At 36.5% G+C, this 19,631-nt stretch overlaps 1 protein-coding gene across 5 annotated transcripts in view; it reads left to right on the forward strand.

The window, feature by feature from the left end:
• The window catches only part of FAM149B1 (family with sequence similarity 149 member B1), a 49,182-nt gene that overhangs the window by 13,390 nt on the left and 16,161 nt on the right, over positions 1 to 19,631 (forward strand). For all 5 annotated transcript variants that reach the window (XM_074232824.1, XM_074232820.1, XM_074232821.1 and 2 more), the window contains 5 exons: positions 11,032 to 11,202; positions 13,282 to 13,469; positions 15,389 to 15,513; positions 16,749 to 16,858; positions 19,128 to 19,352. In XM_074232824.1, the coding sequence (XP_074088925.1) occupies positions 11,032 to 11,202; positions 13,282 to 13,469; positions 15,389 to 15,513; positions 16,749 to 16,858; positions 19,128 to 19,352 (819 nt within the window). The remainder of the gene's footprint in view (positions 1 to 11,031; positions 11,203 to 13,281; positions 13,470 to 15,388; positions 15,514 to 16,748; positions 16,859 to 19,127; positions 19,353 to 19,631) is intronic.

Raw genomic sequence — 19,631 nt, forward strand, 5'->3', positions numbered from 1 at the left:
GCAAAGACTGATACTGTTCAGTGTTGGCAATGTGGAGAAAATAGATCATTTTTTCACATTGTCATTGGAATTGTAGAATGGGGAGAATAGAGAAACATAGCACTATATAAGGAGAATTCCTCTAATCATTTCCTTTGATCCATCAATTCACTTGTACATGCTGTATCCTAAAGCTATTATTAGCAAGGAAAAAGGCCATATTTGTACAAAAGTATGCTTAACTGTGAAAAACTGAAAATAGTGTTCAGTGGATGGGAAATGATTGAATAAATTTATTTTGACAGATCCATTGTGTCATAAAGGTGGATAGGTTCTGCCACTCACAGTTCTCATCAGAGATCACAATTCTCATCAGTGTCTTGCCGTCCTGTGCAATTATTTACCATATCCTTGCCTTTTAATGTTGGAATATTGTGGTGATGCAAAAAAAAAAGAGATAGAAAGACCAATGAACATAAAAGGATGAACTGATAAAAATGAGGCAAAAATTAATATATACTATTTCAGAGTTCAATTATTTGTTCTATGTGTACTTACTTTGCAAATGTAGATAGATAACCACTCCCTCCAAAGACTTTCAAAGTTACTGTGACTAACAAGTTCATCATCCCTCGTCCAACATAGTGATGACCTCCCCCAGTCTCAGCCAGACTGGTCCTTGGATGACCAGACTTTCAGAATACCTACCAGAGATTATTAGAGCTCCATACCCAGAGCCTTCAAGGATCAAGGCCACCCCGTGCCATGATGAGGAATCACAGGAGAATAGTAGATCTATCCTGGTTGTGATTTCTTTTTTTTTTTTAATAGCATTTTGGATTTTTTTAAGATTTTATTTACTTTGAATTTTACAATTTTTCCCCTAATCTTACTCCCTCCCCCACCCCCAACAGAAGGCAATTTGCCAGTCTTTACATTGTTTCCATGGTATACATTGATCCACATTGAATTCGATGAGAGAGAAGTCATATCCTTAAGGAAGAAACATAAAGTATAAGAGATAGGAAGATCAGACAATAAGATAGCAGTTTTTTTCCCTAAATTAAAGTTAATAGTCCTTGGACTTTGTTCAAACTCCACAGTTCTTCCTCTGGATACAGCTGGCATTCTCCACTGCAGACAGCCCAAATTGTCCCTGATTGTTGCACTGATGGAATGAGCAAGTCCATCAAGGTTGATCATCGCCCCATGTTGCTGTTAGGGTGTACAGTGTTTTTCTGGTCCTGCTCATCTCACTCAGCATCAGTTCATGCAAATCCCTCCAGGCTTCCCTGAATTCCCATCCCTTCTGATTTCCAATAGAACAATAGTGTTCCATGACATACATATACCACAGTTTGCTAAGCCATTCCCCAATTGAAGGACATTTACTCGATTTCCAATTCTTTGCCACCACAAACAGGGCTGCTATGAATATTTTTGTACAAGTGATGTTTTTACCCTTTTTTCATCATCTCTTCAGGGTATAGACGCAGTAGTGGTATTGTTGGATCAGAGGGTATGCATGTTTTTGTTGCCCTTTGGGCGTAGTTCCAAATTGCTCTCCAGAAAGCTTGAATGAGTTCACAGCTCCACCAACAACATGATAGTGTCCCAGATTTCCCACAACCCTTCCCACAATGATCATTATTCTTTCTGGTCACATTGGCCAGTCTGAGAGGTGTGAGGTGGTACCTCAGAGAAGCTTTAATTTGCATTTCTCTAATAAGTAATGATTTAGAGCAGTTTTTCACATGACTATGGATTGCTTTGATCTCCTCATCTGTAAATTTCCTTTGCATATCCTTTGACCATTTGTCATTTGGGGAATGGCTTTTTTATTTTTTAAATTTGATTCAGTTCTCTGTATATTTTAGAAATGAGTCCTTTGTCAGAAACATTAGTTGTAAAGATTGTTTCCCAGTTTACTACATTTCTTTTGATCTTGGTTACAGTGGTTTGTCTGTGCAAAAGCTTTTTAATTTAATGTAATCGAAATCATCTAGTTTTTAGTGATGTTCTCCATCTCTTCCTTAGTCATAAAGTGCTTCCCTTTCCATAGATCTGACAGGTAAACTAGTCCTTGATCTTCTAATTTGCTTATAGTATTGTTTTATGTCTAAATCCTGTATCCATTTGGATCTTATCTTGGTAAAGGGTATGAGGTGTTGTTCTAATCTAAGTTTCTTCCAACTTCTAATTTTCCCAGCAGTTTTTATCGAAGAGAGAGTTTTTATCCCAATAGTTGGACTCTTTGGGTTTATCAAACAACAGATTACTATAATTGTTTCCTGCTATTAAACCTAGTCTATTCCACTGATCCACCACTCTATTTCTTAGCCAATACTGGACAGTTTTGATGACTGATGCTTTATAATATAATTTTAGATCAGGTAGGGCTAAACCACCTTCTTTTGTACTTTTTTTTATTAAGTGATTTCATTTTTGAACATGTAATTAAATTTTAGAGATTTAGTCTATATTTGGTATAATGATCTATTGATATTTATTACATGTTAAATTTATAATAAAAGATTTTTAGAAAGGTAAATAAAAGTAGTCTCAGTAATGAAAGGAATGAAGGTTAAAAATTCAAGATACATCAGCCAAATTTTTAATGTGTTTCAATATTTTGCCTTCTTGTTCTATGTGATTCTTTTCTATACTCTTTTACAAATCCTCCAGGGATATTTTACCCAGTGCACTGGAGGATTTCTTGAAAGTCTTTTAGAGTCTCCTTGATATCAATATTCATGCTGTCCCATCTTTTGTCCCTTATACTTTTTTGCATTCTAATGATTCCCATTTACCAGGCATTTCTCTCTTGCTAGGCACTGTGCTAGGTGCTACGAATAATCCCTCCAAACAAAAGAGTCCCTGCCTCAAAAAGAGTCACAGAAGGCAGCTAGGTGGCATAGAGGATAGAGCACCAGCCCTGTAGTCAGGAGGATTTGAGTTCAAATCCAGCCTCAGACACAGTGATTATTACCTAGTTGTCTATCCTTGCCTTGCAACAAACAAACAAATAAAAGAGAGTCCACACAGAATGAGAAGGTGTAGTTAGACTATAGAAAGAATAGTTACAGCAATGAAATGCATCAAAATACTGAAACAAATTTAAAATTTGCTTTAAAATCTTCATTAGTTTGTGGTGTTGCTAAAAATTAATATTTACTTGTTCTTCTATATCCCTGAGAACAATGGATTTTATGATTTTTTTTTTTACTTTTGGAAATTAGTTTGGTGTACCAAATATAGATGAAATCCCTAAAATTTAACTATTTCCATGTTCAAAAATGTTATCACAGTCATTAATGTATCACAACCTGAACATATAAATTCAGAAGCAACCTGATGGAAATGGCATAGCTGTAAAGGCACTCTGGAATCATTGTTTCAGAATATCCATAAAAGATTATAAAAGAATGAGATGAGACAGTATTATTATCAAAAAAAGAAATTATGGGGGCAAGAAGACAAGAACTTCTCACCACTTGATAAAAATCTTCCTGAAAATGGTTTGCATTTCTCAAAGGTGTCTAACCCTATATGAGAAAGGATTTTGCAGGTGACTTTCCATAATAAATTATCTTAATAGTCTTTTAAAGGGGTATAAAAATCTTTGTTGTAGTGGGGTGGCTAGGTGGCTCAGTGGATAGAGCACCAGCCCTGGAGTCAGGAGTACCTGAGTTCAAATCCAGCCTCAGACACTTAATAATTACCTAGCTGTATGGCCTTGGGGAAGCCACTTAACCCCATTGCCTTGCAAAAACCTAAAAAAAAAACTTTGTTGTTTGTGTCTGTTTCTTACCAAAAAAAAAAAAAGCATTTGACTTGGAAATTAACTTTCCTTCAACAAGTTATTTCCTCTTGTTATTAAAATCTTATAAAAATTACTTGATCAGTCAATAAACATTCTTTACAAAGAGCCAAACATTGTCCTGAGCCCTGGGAATACAAAAAAAGGAAATGGCCCTTGTCCTTAAGCAGTTTTATTTTCTTTTTTTTTTTTGACACTTAATAGTATTTTATTTTTTTCCAATTACATGTAAAGATTATTTTCAACATTAATTTTTTAAGATTTTGAGTTCCAAATTTTTCTCCCTCCCCCTCTCACTCTCCAAGACAGTAAGTAAACTGATATAGGTGCTACATGTACAGTCATGTTAAGTATATTTCCATATTAGTCATGTTGTGAAAGAAGAATCAGAACAAAAGAGGAAAACCACAAGAAAGAAAAAACATTTTTTTAAAGTGAAAATAGTATGCTTTAATCTGCATTGTGTCTCCATAGTTCTTTATCTGGATGTGGATGGCATTTTCCATCATGAGCCTTTTGGAATTGTCTTGGATCACTACATTGGTGAGAAGAGCTAAATCTGTCCTATAAGCTGAGGAGCTTACATTCTATACCTAAAATGTTTTTTGTGGCTGTGTGTGTGTGTGTGTGTGTGTGTGTGTGACACAGAGACAGAAAGCATCCAGTTCCCAAGAAACTGGAAAAGGCCTTGCATAAAAAGAAATGGGATGTGCAGAGGAGGAGGTTAAGAAGAGTTTTCTGGGCATGATTAAGGATGCCATTCTGTGCCAAAAAACAATCCAGAAGATAGGGTAAGGAAGACCAGAGCTGGAGAGTGGAGTGCACAGGAGGGAGCCAGGTGGAAGCGAACCAGGAAGTGGGAAGGGGCAGGTGGCCTCCTGGAGCTCCCTGATAGTCCTGGAGTGATCAGTGTCCATCATGCGGAATCCAGCATGAACAGATAGATATTGGGGTAAGGGAGTAGCCGGGAGTTACTGAAAGCAAGACACAATTTCCCAAAGGTTCTCTGGTTATGGGTGTGTTTTTGTTTTTAATTTAAACTCTGCTTTATTAAAAATAGCAAATTTACTCTTCACCTTGTATTGCCAAGGACTGCTTTGTAGTGAATTGAATACAGAGATTGTCTGTAGATTGAAGCTTGGCTTATGTAGGAGTCAAGATTGTAGTCTTCATCAGGGCTTTAGAGAAGGTCCTACATAAGAGTTAAATAGAAGAAGGTTTCCGTATAGAGGGTTAAGTTTCCAGATGCTCCAGGTGGTGATGACATGATTAAAACCAAACTCTGTAAAGTTGCAGGACTTCTTCATTAAGATCAGCCACTCAAAAGAATATAGCTTAGCCATCTATATAAGAAGCCCAAGTGAATCAAGAATGTCCTATTTTAAGACACACAGTTGGAAGAGTCCATTGAGTTAGTTCATCAATCCTTATGTATATCAGGCAATTGTAGATGAATGGTGTGAGGTACACAAATTAATACAAAAAAGAAGAGGATGTTTTGGATTGTGCTGGGATTGCTTGCCTATTGCTTTCAGTGATCTCTAGTTAGGATTTGACCTCATGTGATGAGCTTCTATACTTATCACTTTGACTTAGCAAACATTTACTTAATAACTTTTATATGGAGAGCGCTAAGCTGAAGAGATTAAAAGTATAGCTAAAATACAATAATTACATTTTGGGAAATATAGTCTAAGGAAATAACCTAAAAAGGGAGAAAATAATTTATATGTCATAACAATACTGTTTATAGTATTAAATACTAGAAAGAATTCAAATACCTAAGTAATAATATACCAGAAATGGGATAGAGTATAATATAGTAATTAAAAATAATGACTGACTGAAGATAATATATTCTCAGCATAACACTGGACACATGTAGATAATATATTCTCAACATAATTTTAGAATATTAGCTAAAATATTTAGGCAATAAGAAGAAGTAAAAGAATAAATATGAACAAAAAAAGTTTAAATGGGGGTAGCTAGGTGGTGCAGTAGATAGAGCACTGGCCCTGGAGTCAGGATGACCTGAGTTCAAATTTGGCTTCACACACTTAATAATCACTTAGCTGTGTGGCCTTGGGCAAGTCACTTAACCCCATTGCCTTGCAAAAAAACCAAAAAAAGTTTAAATAATATGTACAAATGATATATTTTATTGAGGTAATTCAGGAACCTCAACAAAATTAGTCAAGATTGAAGCTTTTGTAAAATAGGATATAAAGCCAACAACAAAAAATATAAATTGATAGAAATAATAATTAGTACTTACAATGACAAAAATATCACACTCCAGAAAGACAATTATAAAATAATTCTTGGACTTGTGATGGAAAATGCCATCGACATCCAAAGAAAACTATGGAGTCTGAATGTAGAGGGAAAAAAAAGCATACTGTTTTCACTTTTTAAAACATTTTGTGTTTTCTTTTTCTCATTTTTTCCCCCTTTAGTTCTAATTCTTCTTTCACAACATGACTGTTATTTATACATGTTAAACATGATTGTACATATAGCACCTATATCAGATTACTTGCTCTCACGGGGAGTGGGAAAGAAAGGGAGGGAGGTAAAAAATTATGGAATCCAAATGCTTACAAAAAAGATGAATGTCGAGAACTTTTTGCATGTAATTTTAAAAATAAAATATTATTTTAAGAAATTATACTCTAATAATTAATAGTTCTCTAGCATTATTTTTACAGTGTATTTTCTTCATAAAAACTTTTTAAAATTAAATTGTATTTATTTAAAAAATAAAATAACTTTTGTAAAGATAAAAAAGAATTACAAAATTGTAGGAAAATCACAAAAGCCAAAGGTTTAGCAGAATTGGGACAGACCTCAGAGCATTTTCCAAACTATACTAGAATGCAATATTATCCTTCACAGCCTCTCTGAGAGGGTCAGTGTACCTTTAATTTGGAGATGTTTTGAGAGGACACAATACCTCAGGGCTGGTTTCCTTACATTAATCCAAATCCGCTTTTCTGCAACATCCCCTCCTTGCGCTTAGTACTGCCCTTCGAGCCAAGGAGAACATATCTGATCTTTCCTCATGTCGGTCATTTGGGGGAGTTGGAATCCCAATAACTTCTTTGAAGTATCTTAGATGGACCTCTAGGACACTCCCCTTCTTTCTTCAGTGGATTTAGAACCTGGCTGCTCAGAATCATTCTGTTCTCTAGCTCTTACCCTCAAACTCTTCTTAACATACACATATTGATATTCCCTCAAGAACCCTAATCTTACAGTTCCTCAGTTTACTCATTTCTCATGATCTACTTCGCCATCTCATGTTATCTACACACAAAGATGGTCATACCATCACCCACAAATATATCATTTCCAGGTTCATGAGCTCTGAAATTTCCCTATCTGTGCACAATCTATTAGCCTTCTACCTCTCTCTCTGCTTTCATATATAAAACCCTGCTCTTGCCTATACCATGACCTCCCAATATCTTGACCCTCTGTTCTCTTCCAGACCATCATTCATCTGCATTAACTATGTTCTCCTCTTTCCCCATCCTGACCCTTGGTGAACCAGTTCAATTCTACACTATCTTCTTGAATCCATTGTTCAATGCCTTCGTTCCCATACATATGCTGCTGAAAGAAGGTAGAGAAAAGTCACATATTAGTCCTCACTGGATCCACTATAAATATCAGCTAAGCCCTTGCTAATACTTGGCAACCATTTTACACCTCCATAATTGACTCACTGTCTCACCACTCACCATAGTGGATATTCCAAACTTTTTATCTCTTTTCAAACCTTCTAATGGCGCCTCCTCCCATCCTTTCAGCTGAAGAACCTTGTTTAATATTTTACTGAATAAAATAGAAGCCATTCTTGGTTTCATCCCTCTTGTCTCCTTTTCCTCATCTCCTATCATTCAGATGCCTTCTGACCCTATCTCCTCCTTCACCCTTTTATCACGTGATGAGGTAGCCCTTACCAAAGCAAACCCCTCTACATCCATCCCACAAGTGATCTCTTTCCATCCTGTGTCTTCCAACAGATTACTCCCTTTTTTATCCCCCTCACTTATCTTTGGTCTCTCTCTGTCTACTGATTCTTTCCCCATTGCCACCAAACATGTCCCCATGTCACTGCTCTCCTGAAAAATCTCATTAGCTCCCTCCATCCCAATATCATCCTGTATTTTTTTTTAGGTTTTTGCAAGGCAAATGGGGTTCAGTGGCTTGCCCAAGGCCACACAGCTAGGTAATTATTAAGTGTCTGAGGCCAGATTTGAACTCAGGTACTCCTGACTCCAGGGCCGGTGCTTTATCCACTGTACCACCTAGCTGCCCCCATCCTGTATTTCTTAAGCCCTTTTTTGCTAAAGTCCTTGAGAAGTCATCTACATTAGATGCCTCCACCTTCTCTCTTCTTAACCCCTATCAGTTCAGCTTCTGTCCTCATAAGACTCCTTCCTGGACTCCCCGTTCTTCTCTGAATACTGTCTTACGGCTGGTTGATTTCACCAGTTCTCTAGGGTTATAATCCAGGTGTCATTCTCACCTCCTCCCTCTCATCCCCCAGATCCAATATGCTGCTAAGACCTGTGGATTTACCTTTATAACCTCTCCCCTTACTCTGCCACTACCCTATCAGGTGCAGGTCCCTATCAATCCCATCCTGCCCAGACTATTGCAATAGCCTATTGGTGGAGCTACCTGCCTCAGTCTCTCCCCTTTCTATTCCATCTTGTTTTGTTTTGTTTTGTTTTTTTAGGTTTCTGCAATGCAAACGGGGTTAAGTGGCTTGCCCAAGGCCACACAGCTAGGTCTTAAGTGTCTGAGACCGGATTTGAACCCAGGCACTCCTGAGTCCAGGGCCGGTGCTTTATCCACTATGCCACCTTGCTGCCCCTCTATTCCATCTTCCACTCAGCTGCTAAAGTGCTTTTCCTAAAGTGTAGGTTCAGCCATATCATCTTTCCTTCTCCTGACTCCCACTCAATAAACTCCAGCAAATTCCCTTTTATCTCAAAGATCAAATAAAAGTTTCTCTTTTTGTATTCAAAGTATTTCATAACCTTCCTCCCCACTTCTAATCTTCTTAAATCTCCTCTATTTCCCCTAGGCACTGTGATCCAGTGATAGTGGCTTTACTATTCCTAGAACAAGATACTCCATCTCTCAACTCCATGCATTTTTACTGGCTGTCTCTCATACTTGGAATGTTCATCCTCCTCCTCTCTACCTTCTGGTTTCCCTGACTTCTTTCAAATTCCAGCTTAAATGTTATGTTGAGGGAGGAAATTATTAGGTATTCGACAAAAAATAGATGACAAAATCATTGGCATTGAATTGTATAAAAGTAAAGTTTTCACATGACAAAAAAATATATCCATGATAAAAAGGAAAGAAAATATTTGGGAAAAGATCATTGTGACAAGCATTTTTGAATTAAAGGTTAGCAGTTACACAAATTCAGAAGAGTAAGAGCCATTACCCAAGAGGTATATGATCATGTGAATAGACATATAGTAAAAGAAGAAATGTAGATTAAAAACTACATTTTTTAAGGTTTTTTTTCAAGGCAAATGGGGTTAAGTGGCTTGCCCCCACACAGCTAGGTAATTATTAAGTGTCTGAGGCTGGATTTAAATTCAGGTACTCCTGACTCCAGGGCCAGTGCTCTATCCACTTCATCACCTAGCCGCCCCCAAAACCACATTTTTAAAAAAATTTCTCAATAAGAGAAATAAAATTAAAGCTACTCATATATCACCTTTATAATCTTCACATTAGCCAAGATGGTTAGTAATCATAAATCAATGGTAATGTGCCTTGGAAAAACAGCTACACTAAACCTGCTGGTAGAGCTGTGGCTGATATAACTTTTTCAGAAAGCAACATATAATTTATTAATAACAGTTATAAACTTCATACTTCTTTACTCCAGGGATTCTATTTCTATGGCTTTGTTGTGAGGATATTATTGACAAGGGAAAAATATTTGTACAGAAATATTCCTAATAGCATTTTGTTTTTTTTAATAAGGCTTTTTTTTTTGCAAGGCAAACGGGGTTTTAAGTGGTTTGCCCAAGGCCACACAGCTAGGTAATTATTAAGTGTCTGAGACCGGATTTGAACCCAGGTACTCCTGACTCCAAGGCTGGTGCTTTATCCACTACACCACCTAGCCACCCCCCTAATAGCATTTTAAAGAATGCTCAAAACACCTTGTATCCAAGAATTAGGGAATGTCTGGGAACAGCATAACAGCATAATGGAGCATTACTGTTCCATAAGAAATGACAAGTATGCAGAATAGGAAGAACTATGGGAAGATTTACATGAAGTGACAAAGCAGAATGATGACAACAATATACACTCAAGTTTTTGGAAATAATAGAAGCAACAAAAACTAGAAAAAATAAAATTTAGAGGAAACAATGACATAATTGTTTTATTACTGTTTGATAAGAATTAACACATTTTAGACAAGCTCTAAATAATATAAACTTATGTTTCCATGTATAATCTTTTAAGAATAATTAAAAGAAAAAAGGTATATTAGCTTTATCATCGTATGCAAACGTATAAATTTTAAGTGGGAAAAACAGCATGCAATAGCATCAACATCCTAATTATAATACTGTAAATTACTTTTTGTTTTTGAGTTTCAAGTCTGTCCAATTCTTTTTGATCCTATTTTGGGGGTTTTCATGGCAGAGATACTTTGGAGGTTTGCCATTCCTTCTCCAGTTCATTTTACAGATAAGAAACTGAGGCAAACAGGATTAAGTGACTTATCCAAGTTCATACAGCTAGTTCATATCTGAGGCCAGATTTGAAGATGAGTCTTCCTGACTCCAAATCCAGTGCTATATCCACAGCCTCACCTTGCTGCTTCATGTAAATCCCTAACAAGGATAAAGAATTTGTGATAAAAATAGTTTAAAATTATTTCTTATATAAAGTAGCTAAAATTATTTTTTTAGGTTTTTTTGCATTAAAATTCTATTTTTAAAATTAGTGTGAAAAAAAGACATTAAACCAACATAAGCGATCGTAAATATCAAATGCATGGTATGAAAAATAAATGTGATAGCAATTCAGAAGAAGAAATCAAGTCAGATAACTAAGAATATACAGATGATTTGAGGGTTTCCCTGGTTCCCATGAAGTATTATGTTATAAGGTAGTATTATTTGTTAAAGATTGCACAATGATTTATTTATATTTGCCTTTATTTTCTCCCCTAGGTTTGGTATAAGAGGTAAGAAGTTACCCTTTTCACTTTCTTATGTTCATAAAGATGCTTCTGGCTCCAAATCTCCAAGCTTATGTTCTATGGAAAGAGAAGATGAAGAAGAGAGTGTGATTGTCTCAGAAGGGATAATAGAAGAATATCTAGCATTTGATACTACAGACAAGTGGGTATTTTGACTTTTAAGCTATTTAGCTCTTTTCAATAAGTTGTTGTGGTTTATATATGCTTTGATGTCTGGACTTAGTTACTGATGTGAATCAGATTTATCTTAATTTCGGATTTTGTTTATTAGCCGTTATACATTTAGCTTCCAGAACAGGTAATTGATATTTTCTCTATTGAACCAATTTTCATTTCCCATCCTGCACTGAATTTACTTGTGTATTCTCTGCACTGAATTTACTTGTATATTCTCTACACATTTGCACTCCTACCCAGAACTTCTGTTCTCAGAGTTGGAAGTGACCCTCAAGACCATCTAGTTAAGTCCATACCTGACCAAGAAACCTCTCTCTATCCTATCTGAGTATTCTGGATCTTCAAGCTTTTACTTAACAACTCAGTGAAAAATAACAGGAAGTTTTTTCCATATAACAAACCTAAATTTTCCTTTTAGCAAACAAAGTTTTCTCTCTGGTGCCTTTTCTCCTTCTTTAATCCCCTTTCACATCTCCTGGTTCCTTCTCTCCTCCATCCCTGCCAGAAATTCAGTACCTTATGATTAGTCAATCTGACCAAAGTTCCCCCACTGCTCCACTACAACCATACTTTCCTCAAGAAAAGGAGGGATAGATTCCTTTTCTTGTAAGTAACCTTTTCTTCTCCTTGCTCCTCTCATCTTCTTATACTCTTAGTTTATTTCACTAGATATTAGAAAATCAAGCTGGTTAAGCTTGTTTTGACTAAGGTATAAGTCATGACTATGTTTTCCCTATTCTTTCTTATACTTCTTAAACTTTTTGTTTCCTAATAGCAGCTGGATTTCTAATTGATAGGTTTTAGAGAGCATAAGGGATATTTTATTTATTTGTTGAGCTGAAAGATGAACTTTCCTTAAATCATACTACGCAGCCTAAATTACACTTCTGTTCATTGATTATCATTCTCATTCTTCCCCTTCTTACAGTTTTGGGTATGTTGCTTCAGACCAAGGAGGTCCATTGCATCTGAATCACAATAAAAGTATAACAATTCTTGCTGTCAGAGTGGGAGATTTGCCCATATAAACTAAGTGAATCCCAAAATTTCAATATTCTACCTTTACTAGTTTCTAGCACCCAGAAAGGTAATATATGTGTATGCTCCTGGCACACATTGATAATGGATATTCCATGTTGAAAAGTAAGGAAGAACTAATTGTTGTTGTTCCGTTCTTTTGGTTGGATCCAACTCTTTGTTGACCTCATTTGAGCTTTTCTTAATGGCAAAGACCCTGGAGTGGTTTGCCATTTCCTTCTCTGACTTATTTTACAGATGAGGAAACTGAAACAAATAGAGTTAAGTGTCTTATCCAAGGTCACACAGGTAAGTGTCTGAGGCTGGATTTGAACTCAGGTCTTCCGGACTCTAGTCCCGGCACTCTGTCTATTGTGCCACCTGGCTGCCTGGCCTGTAGACCCGAGGAAGTCTTAGAAGGGTCACCCATTTTTCTCCCCTTCTCAGTTCCTCATTTTCCATAGCTGGCTCTAGATAGTCTTGCTTTGGTTTGATTGAGAAAATGTTATATTCATCACATTTATGAGAATTGTTTACTGTTCATGCTTCTATATGATCTGTCTTTCCTTCATCCCTCTTTTTCTTGATTTTGTATTATCTAATTCTGTATGTGTCCCCTCCTGTAAGGAGAATGTAAGCTCCTGGAGGCCAGCAAATAGGATTCCAAAAGGTTTTGTTAAAATTGAAATTGCCATACATCATAAGAATCAAGCCTACCATTAAATATCAAATTAATATTGTCCTCAATTATAATTTATAACCATATCAAAGTCTGTTCAAGTGTGTTTAGCCTTCTCATTGTTCCCCTGGCATGATCATCCATCAACCCAGATCTTTAAAACTATTTATAGAGTATTTCACACAGTACTTGCAGGAGAAAGAGAAATTTGTAATGAAAATGCAGTATTTTCACTTTGTGCAGAACTGTTTTTGCTCAAAAGGCAGCTTTATATATGTAAATACATGTCCCACACATAACAGGAACAAAGTGTCTTTACTGCCTTCCCTTTCTTTCCTTCTGTCTTAGGGAAGATAGGTTACATGGAAGAAAATTAGGCCTGTCTTGTGAGAAAGAAAAATTAGGGTATCCTCCCATTGCTCCATTTCATTGCATGAAGGAGGATGTTCTTGCCTACGTGTTTGACAACGTGTGGAGCAAGATGCTGGACTGCATGGAGGAGCTGATTCGGAGGCACTGGGAGGGATCAGCTTCAGGTAGGGATCGGTGTGGAAGCAGGAGCAGCAGGGCCTCGGCCCTTCTGCTCTTCATGGGCTGGAGGAGCTTGTTGGGGCCTGGTGAAGTGTTCCATATTGAATCAACCCTCCTAACATTGCTCACATGCAGAAGGAGAATTAGAGCCGAGCTGGATCCTGGCAGGCTTGTATTGGATGGCTCCTCTACTTCCCAAGCTGCCATGTGACTTTCTCTCTGTGTCTCTGGGTCATTGGTAGTTTTGGTCTTCACAGCCTACCTGAATTTGAGCCCTCCTGGAATGGTCTTTCCATGAGCTTCATCTTTTGGTTATATCCTTGAATACATTTTTAAAAACAGTGAACTTTACCTCATGCTTCCCAGTTCATTGATATCATATGGTAGCTTGCTGCTTTTCTTTTTCTGGGAGCCATAAATTCAACTTATCAAGCATTAATTAACTGCCCACTGCATGCCAGGGGGGATAGGATATAGAGAGCCGACCTTGAAGCTGGAAAAGACTGGGTTCAAGGACCACCTTGGACAGCTCCTGGCTGGGTGGCCCTGGGCAGTTGTTTCTGTCAGCTCTCTAGAGCTAACATTTCCAGAGAAGGCAGGTTTCCTCATCTGGGAGTTCTCTATACCACTGCTTCTCAAAGAATCTCTCGGGAGTCTCGTGATCTAAACTTTCTGTATTACAAGTCCCATCTCAGTCCTTGTCCTCCACACCAGATACTTGGTTAAGTGCTAAGGATGCACAGACAGAACTGTTCCCGCTCTGATGAAGCTTGTATTCTATTGGGGCTGGGGGTGGAGCAAGGAACAGCATGCACACAGAGAATCTGTAGGAATATAAAGGATGGGGCAGCGGACTTTAGGATTACTGGTCCTTAAAGTCCACCGAGCTCAGAAGTTCTGTGAGGAAGGGTCAGCAAGGAGGAAAGGTCATTCTGTTTAGTGCACAGGTAGTCACCAGGACAGTTTGTAGGGTTGAAACTGAGGAAGAAGATAGTGTGAAGGAGAGATTATTCATTTGAGAATTTTGATAATAAAATGAAGGCTAGAGAGGACAAGGACAGGATTATTCCACTGCTATCTATCACTATGAGACCTCAGGTCTTCTAAAATAGGGAATTAACATTTTGAGACTGAAGTAGAGCCAGAAGGGAATTTCTTTTTGTCTTGATTGTTTATTGAGAGCAATTGAAATGTTCCAAGGTGTTAGAGTACTGAGACAATAAGGCCAGTAGATAGAATTCAGTAAATTTTTGAAGCATTGATGCTTCTGATTCTGTGGGAGTCAGCTAGCTCTTTTCTGCTCAAGGAACACAGACTACATTCTTTTCCCAGGCAGCTGTTCTACAATGAAGTCCATCAAATCTTTATGAACTAAATACCTCTCTACAAGGCATTCTGGTAAGCTCAGCCCTCCAAGAGCTTATACTGTAGATAAATATCATTGATCTTGGAAGTCTAAAAGAAGTGATACCCTACTGTGGTCAGGTCAGTGGTGTGATGACAGTGTTTAGATAGGCTGTCTTTTTAGATGAAGGCTAGCATACTTTCGTTATGTAAAAATAACACTGATAAAAATACACAAATACACAAGACCAGGAACTCATGATTAGGAAATTTTAAGGTGAGTCTTTTAATTGCAGAGATGAAAATGTTTTTCCTGTTTCCTGAGAAAGAAAATTTCATGTAAAGCTCAAGCTTGGTTTCTTACTTAATCAACATTCATTTGGAGAGGAAACCATTTAAAAGGTTTGTTTGCTACTTATAGCAAAACTAATATTTTCTTTCCAACTTTGAAGATCTAATCTAAGTATAACTGAGAAATAGTTCTCTGAAAAGTTCTTTGAAAATAACACTTAAACCAATTTGAAAAGTCATGTTTCTTTGACTCTTAAATAGCAAGATTTGCCTTTGTTCTTTTGTGTAGATGATGAGAGCAATGCTTTGACAACAAGATCTGATTCTGGAAGCCCTTGTATGCCATGTGAACCTCAGCCATTGGTGTTACCTCGAGTGCCCCAGTCTAAGATGCTCTCCATCACATCGAATCCAGTAAGCTCAGGAAATCAGTTTCTTGAATAGCCTGGTGGTACTGATAAAAATTTAAGTTTTTTTCTTGTGGAACAACCTCTTTGTCATTCTCACCTACCAAGGGTTAGTGTGATCCAGAAAAGTGAAAAAATTTCTACCATGTTCATTAATTCATTATGGGAAATATATTTTATAATAATAAAAATAATAATAACATATAACTCTTTTTGTAATTTTAGTTTTAAACTAAATGATGAGATTCTGATCAGCAGGGAGTTTGTTATAACTTTTACCCTATTCTTCAATTCCTACATCAGTAAGCTATCAAGAAGCACCCCACCCTTTAAAAGTTCTCCATTCTTACCATCAAAAGAATATTTGAAAAGATTAGAAAACCAAATAAGTGTTCCTGGGACCTAATAAAGAATCATGTTTTTTTTGTTTGTGTTGCTTTTGAAGAAGCAACCAAGATGTCTATTCTTTAGGATAATCTCTATTATATTGATCTAAATTTTATGAAAGATGTATAATTTTCTTCTCATTTCACAAAACATGGTCCTAGGGACTGGGTGTCATAGGGAGGGATTGGCCTTCACACAGAAGGAACTGGGCAAGAAGCATGGGCTGATGATGATTAACCTGAAATCAGTCAAACAGAGCTCCTGGAAAGTACCAGGTTAAGTTTCAAAAAAAGAAATCCATTCATATTGCCTCTCAAAACCTGTCTTGTTAATAAAAATGCAACTAAGTTTGTTGAATGTGTAGAATACTAGGAGCAAGTCATGAATTATGCAATGTTTTCTTGTAAATATAAAGACATAGAGCAGAAAGAGTAAATTAGCACGTTTATTTGTTGTAATTTGCTTTTCATTTTATTTAAACTTTTCATTGTATATTTGCCTAGATTCTGATTTATTATACATAAAAAATTATTAGACAAAGTTTTTCCTCTTCCTACCTGTGAAAATGACTTTTATCCTTGATAGGATACCCTTTGCCTGGCCAGACACAGTAAACTAGAAAGGATACTTCCTAATTTACCTTGGACTCCAATCTAGGACTGAGATTAAGGGTCAGCTAACCAGTCCAGTACATTGCAGACATCAAGCTGCCAAGAAGTTCCTCTTCCTTTTAAAAATTCTCTGTTTTTACTATCAAATGAATATTTGAAAAGATTAGAAAACCAAACAACTGTTCCCACAGTCAAATAAAGAGTAATGGGGATGTTTTTTGTTTGTTTTTGTTTTGACATGTAGATGAGTCTCTGTCAAACTGCCAGTGGCAGTCATCAGTCAAATGTGAATGGTTTGTTGATTCATGGGATGCCCTTACAGCCAAGAAATCTCTCTCTAATGGACAAACTTCTGTAAGAAAGTGTGTTTTTTCTCTCTTTTAAAAAAAATCTGCAGACCCTAGACTTTGTAGGTTTTTGAAACATGGGGAATAATTAAATCAAGATTTTTATTTTATACACATGATATGAAAAATCACTATTCTAGCCACTTAAGGGATGTAAAGAAGTATTTCTGTTCACAAGGAAGTAATCCTAATAGCATAACATTTATAATAGATAATTAATGTATATTAATTACTAATTAATAGTAATTAAATAATGTATGTCTAAGTAGTATAGACAGTGGTACTGGAAAGAGAAAACAAGAGAATATTGGGGGCAGGAGTGAGTGATCATGAAGAATTTTATGGAGTCAGTAAGTGTTGGGAGGATGGAGTAAAAGGAGTAATGTCATTTTGGGGATGGGTAGAAGTTGGGTGGTGTGGTCAAAGGCATGAAAGTAGAAGAATTCTGGGCTTGTTTGAAGGATGGTTAGTACATTAGTGCAGCCATTGTAGAAAGTCAGTTAAATAGAGAATAATGAGATATAGCTCAAAACTTTAATGCCATTGTAGCATGACAGATAAGACTTGAAAGGTAATTTGAGGACAAATATGGATTTCCTTAAATACCAGATTCAGTAATTTAAATTTATCCTTTTGGCACTAGGAAATTTTGAAGGATCTTGAGTAAACAATGATATGTTGAAAGCAATGATTTTGGAAAAATTTTTGGGTAGCAATGTGTGCCCACATTTAGAAAAGGAAAATATTAAAAGGGACCTCAAAGATCATTTTTATTTTAGGAGAATGAAGGCCACCCAAATTATAAGACAAATTCAAAATCACAAATATAGTAATTAATGGAGATAAAATGTGAACTGAGATCCTCAGACTTTTTTAACTCCAGCCATTAGATACTATGCTTAGATAAAAAGGTTACTTGGAAGCCTATTTAAAGACTTAAGGCAAGGGATGATAAGGGGCTGGCCTGTGATTGTGGTATTGGGAGCAAAATGGAAAGATTAAATTTAAGAGACATTACAAATGAAAAGTCAGTAGGATTTATTGACTAATTATATAGAAATTGTCAGGAAAGTGTTAGAGGTTATTGAGATTTCAAGCCTGAATGGATGGAAAATTAGAAGAAACATTGATGGAAAGGAGAACTAGTTATAAGAGGAAGCTGCTCTTGAGTTTCAGAGAATAGGACTTCCAGATGGAAATATTTTGGGCCACATGGGGCTGTAAGTTCAAGTGAAAAGTCAGAGATAGAAATAGGTTTGGGAGTCATCACCAGGGAGTTGTAGTTTTCGATATGATGTCCATGGGAGAGATAGAGAAGGAATAGAATCTTAAGGCCCTAGGGGCAGAAGAGGAATGAGAGTTAGCATGTGTGTCACCATCCCTCAGAATGCTTTACGTTTTATAAAAATAGATCAACAAAACACTTAGAACATCATCTAGATAAAATAATTATGTTTTGTACCTAAGGAAACTGAGAGCAATGGAGATTGGCTGATTTACTTGCTAACTATATAATGATCAAGCTACTTCATAATCCACAAGACTGTAGTTTCTTTTGTATCCAGTTTACAATGTGAAACTCCTTTTAACCTTACCCTAGTATATAAAAAAGTATAACTTTTTAATTCTAACACCATAAAGATATAGGTGAGCCACTGATCTCTTTAGTTCTCCCATTTTATTTACCAGAGGACTCATTTTTTCAGGAAGGGCAGTTCTGTGGATCATCAAACCCTTCATCCTGATATAAGTGGATTAGGTCCTTTTGACACTTTAAAGACACAGATATATAACACTGGAGGCTGTTGCTGAAAAGCACTAGCAGTAAAGCATATGCCTTCCACACAGAGCCAGTCCAGAGTCATTCTGACTGGAAGTTTTTAAAGGTATGATTCCATTGGAGTAAATTTCAGGTGTGCTAATAGGCCACTGGGGAAATGTTTTTAGGTAGGTGAATTTTTTTAAAGACCTTCATCACATTGCAGGTAGGACCCAAGTAGGGTTTGCTCTGTTGACAAGTGTATGTCTTGCTTTTTCTAGTTCCCTCTGCTTGTACCTAAAATTATATCATACTTTTGAAAGAAGGCTAATTCATCTGACCTGGCTAAGCAGATTATTCCTTGGTATTAGATTGTTTATTATGAAATTTTAAAAAAAAATTTCTTTTGAGCATGTTGTACAAAACAAGGCTTTTATCCTGTGAAATATTTCCATTTCCATTTTGAATTTGTTGTTGAGGCATATTTTAAATTCTGGATTTTTCTTTTGGCTGCTAGAGATTTAGATGACAAGCTACTGATGAGACCTGGATCCAGTACCATCCTTTCTAATCGAAATTGGCCAAATCGTACACTGGAGCTCAGTTCATCATCTCTTTCATATACAGTACAGTCTGCCAGGAGGCGAAACCCTCCCCCACGTACCCTTCATCCAATTGGCATAAGTCTTTCACGCTCAGGGACACCAAGACCCTTGGATGAACTCATCAGGGGAACCCGACTGTAGGTTTCAAAATCATACTCTGTAAAAGTAGATAACTGATAAAACTAAAGAAAAATTAATTTGAGGTAGAATAACTCAAAATGGAGAAAATATTAGAACCACATAGTTATAATTTAGTGTTCTGATAGGTTAATTTGAACATAATACAGGATGAACAATAGGGGAAAAGGATTTGATTTGAAATAGGTTTTAAATCTCATGTATCTCCAGGCAAAAGAAACCTGTTGATTTCAAGTATAGCCATGATTTGATCAAGAATATAGCCTTTCTGGGAAAAA

Source organism: Macrotis lagotis, chromosome 4 (assembly GCF_037893015.1).
Source record: "Macrotis lagotis isolate mMagLag1 chromosome 4, bilby.v1.9.chrom.fasta, whole genome shotgun sequence".
Classification (NCBI taxonomy): Eukaryota; Metazoa; Chordata; class Mammalia; order Peramelemorphia; family Peramelidae; genus Macrotis; species Macrotis lagotis.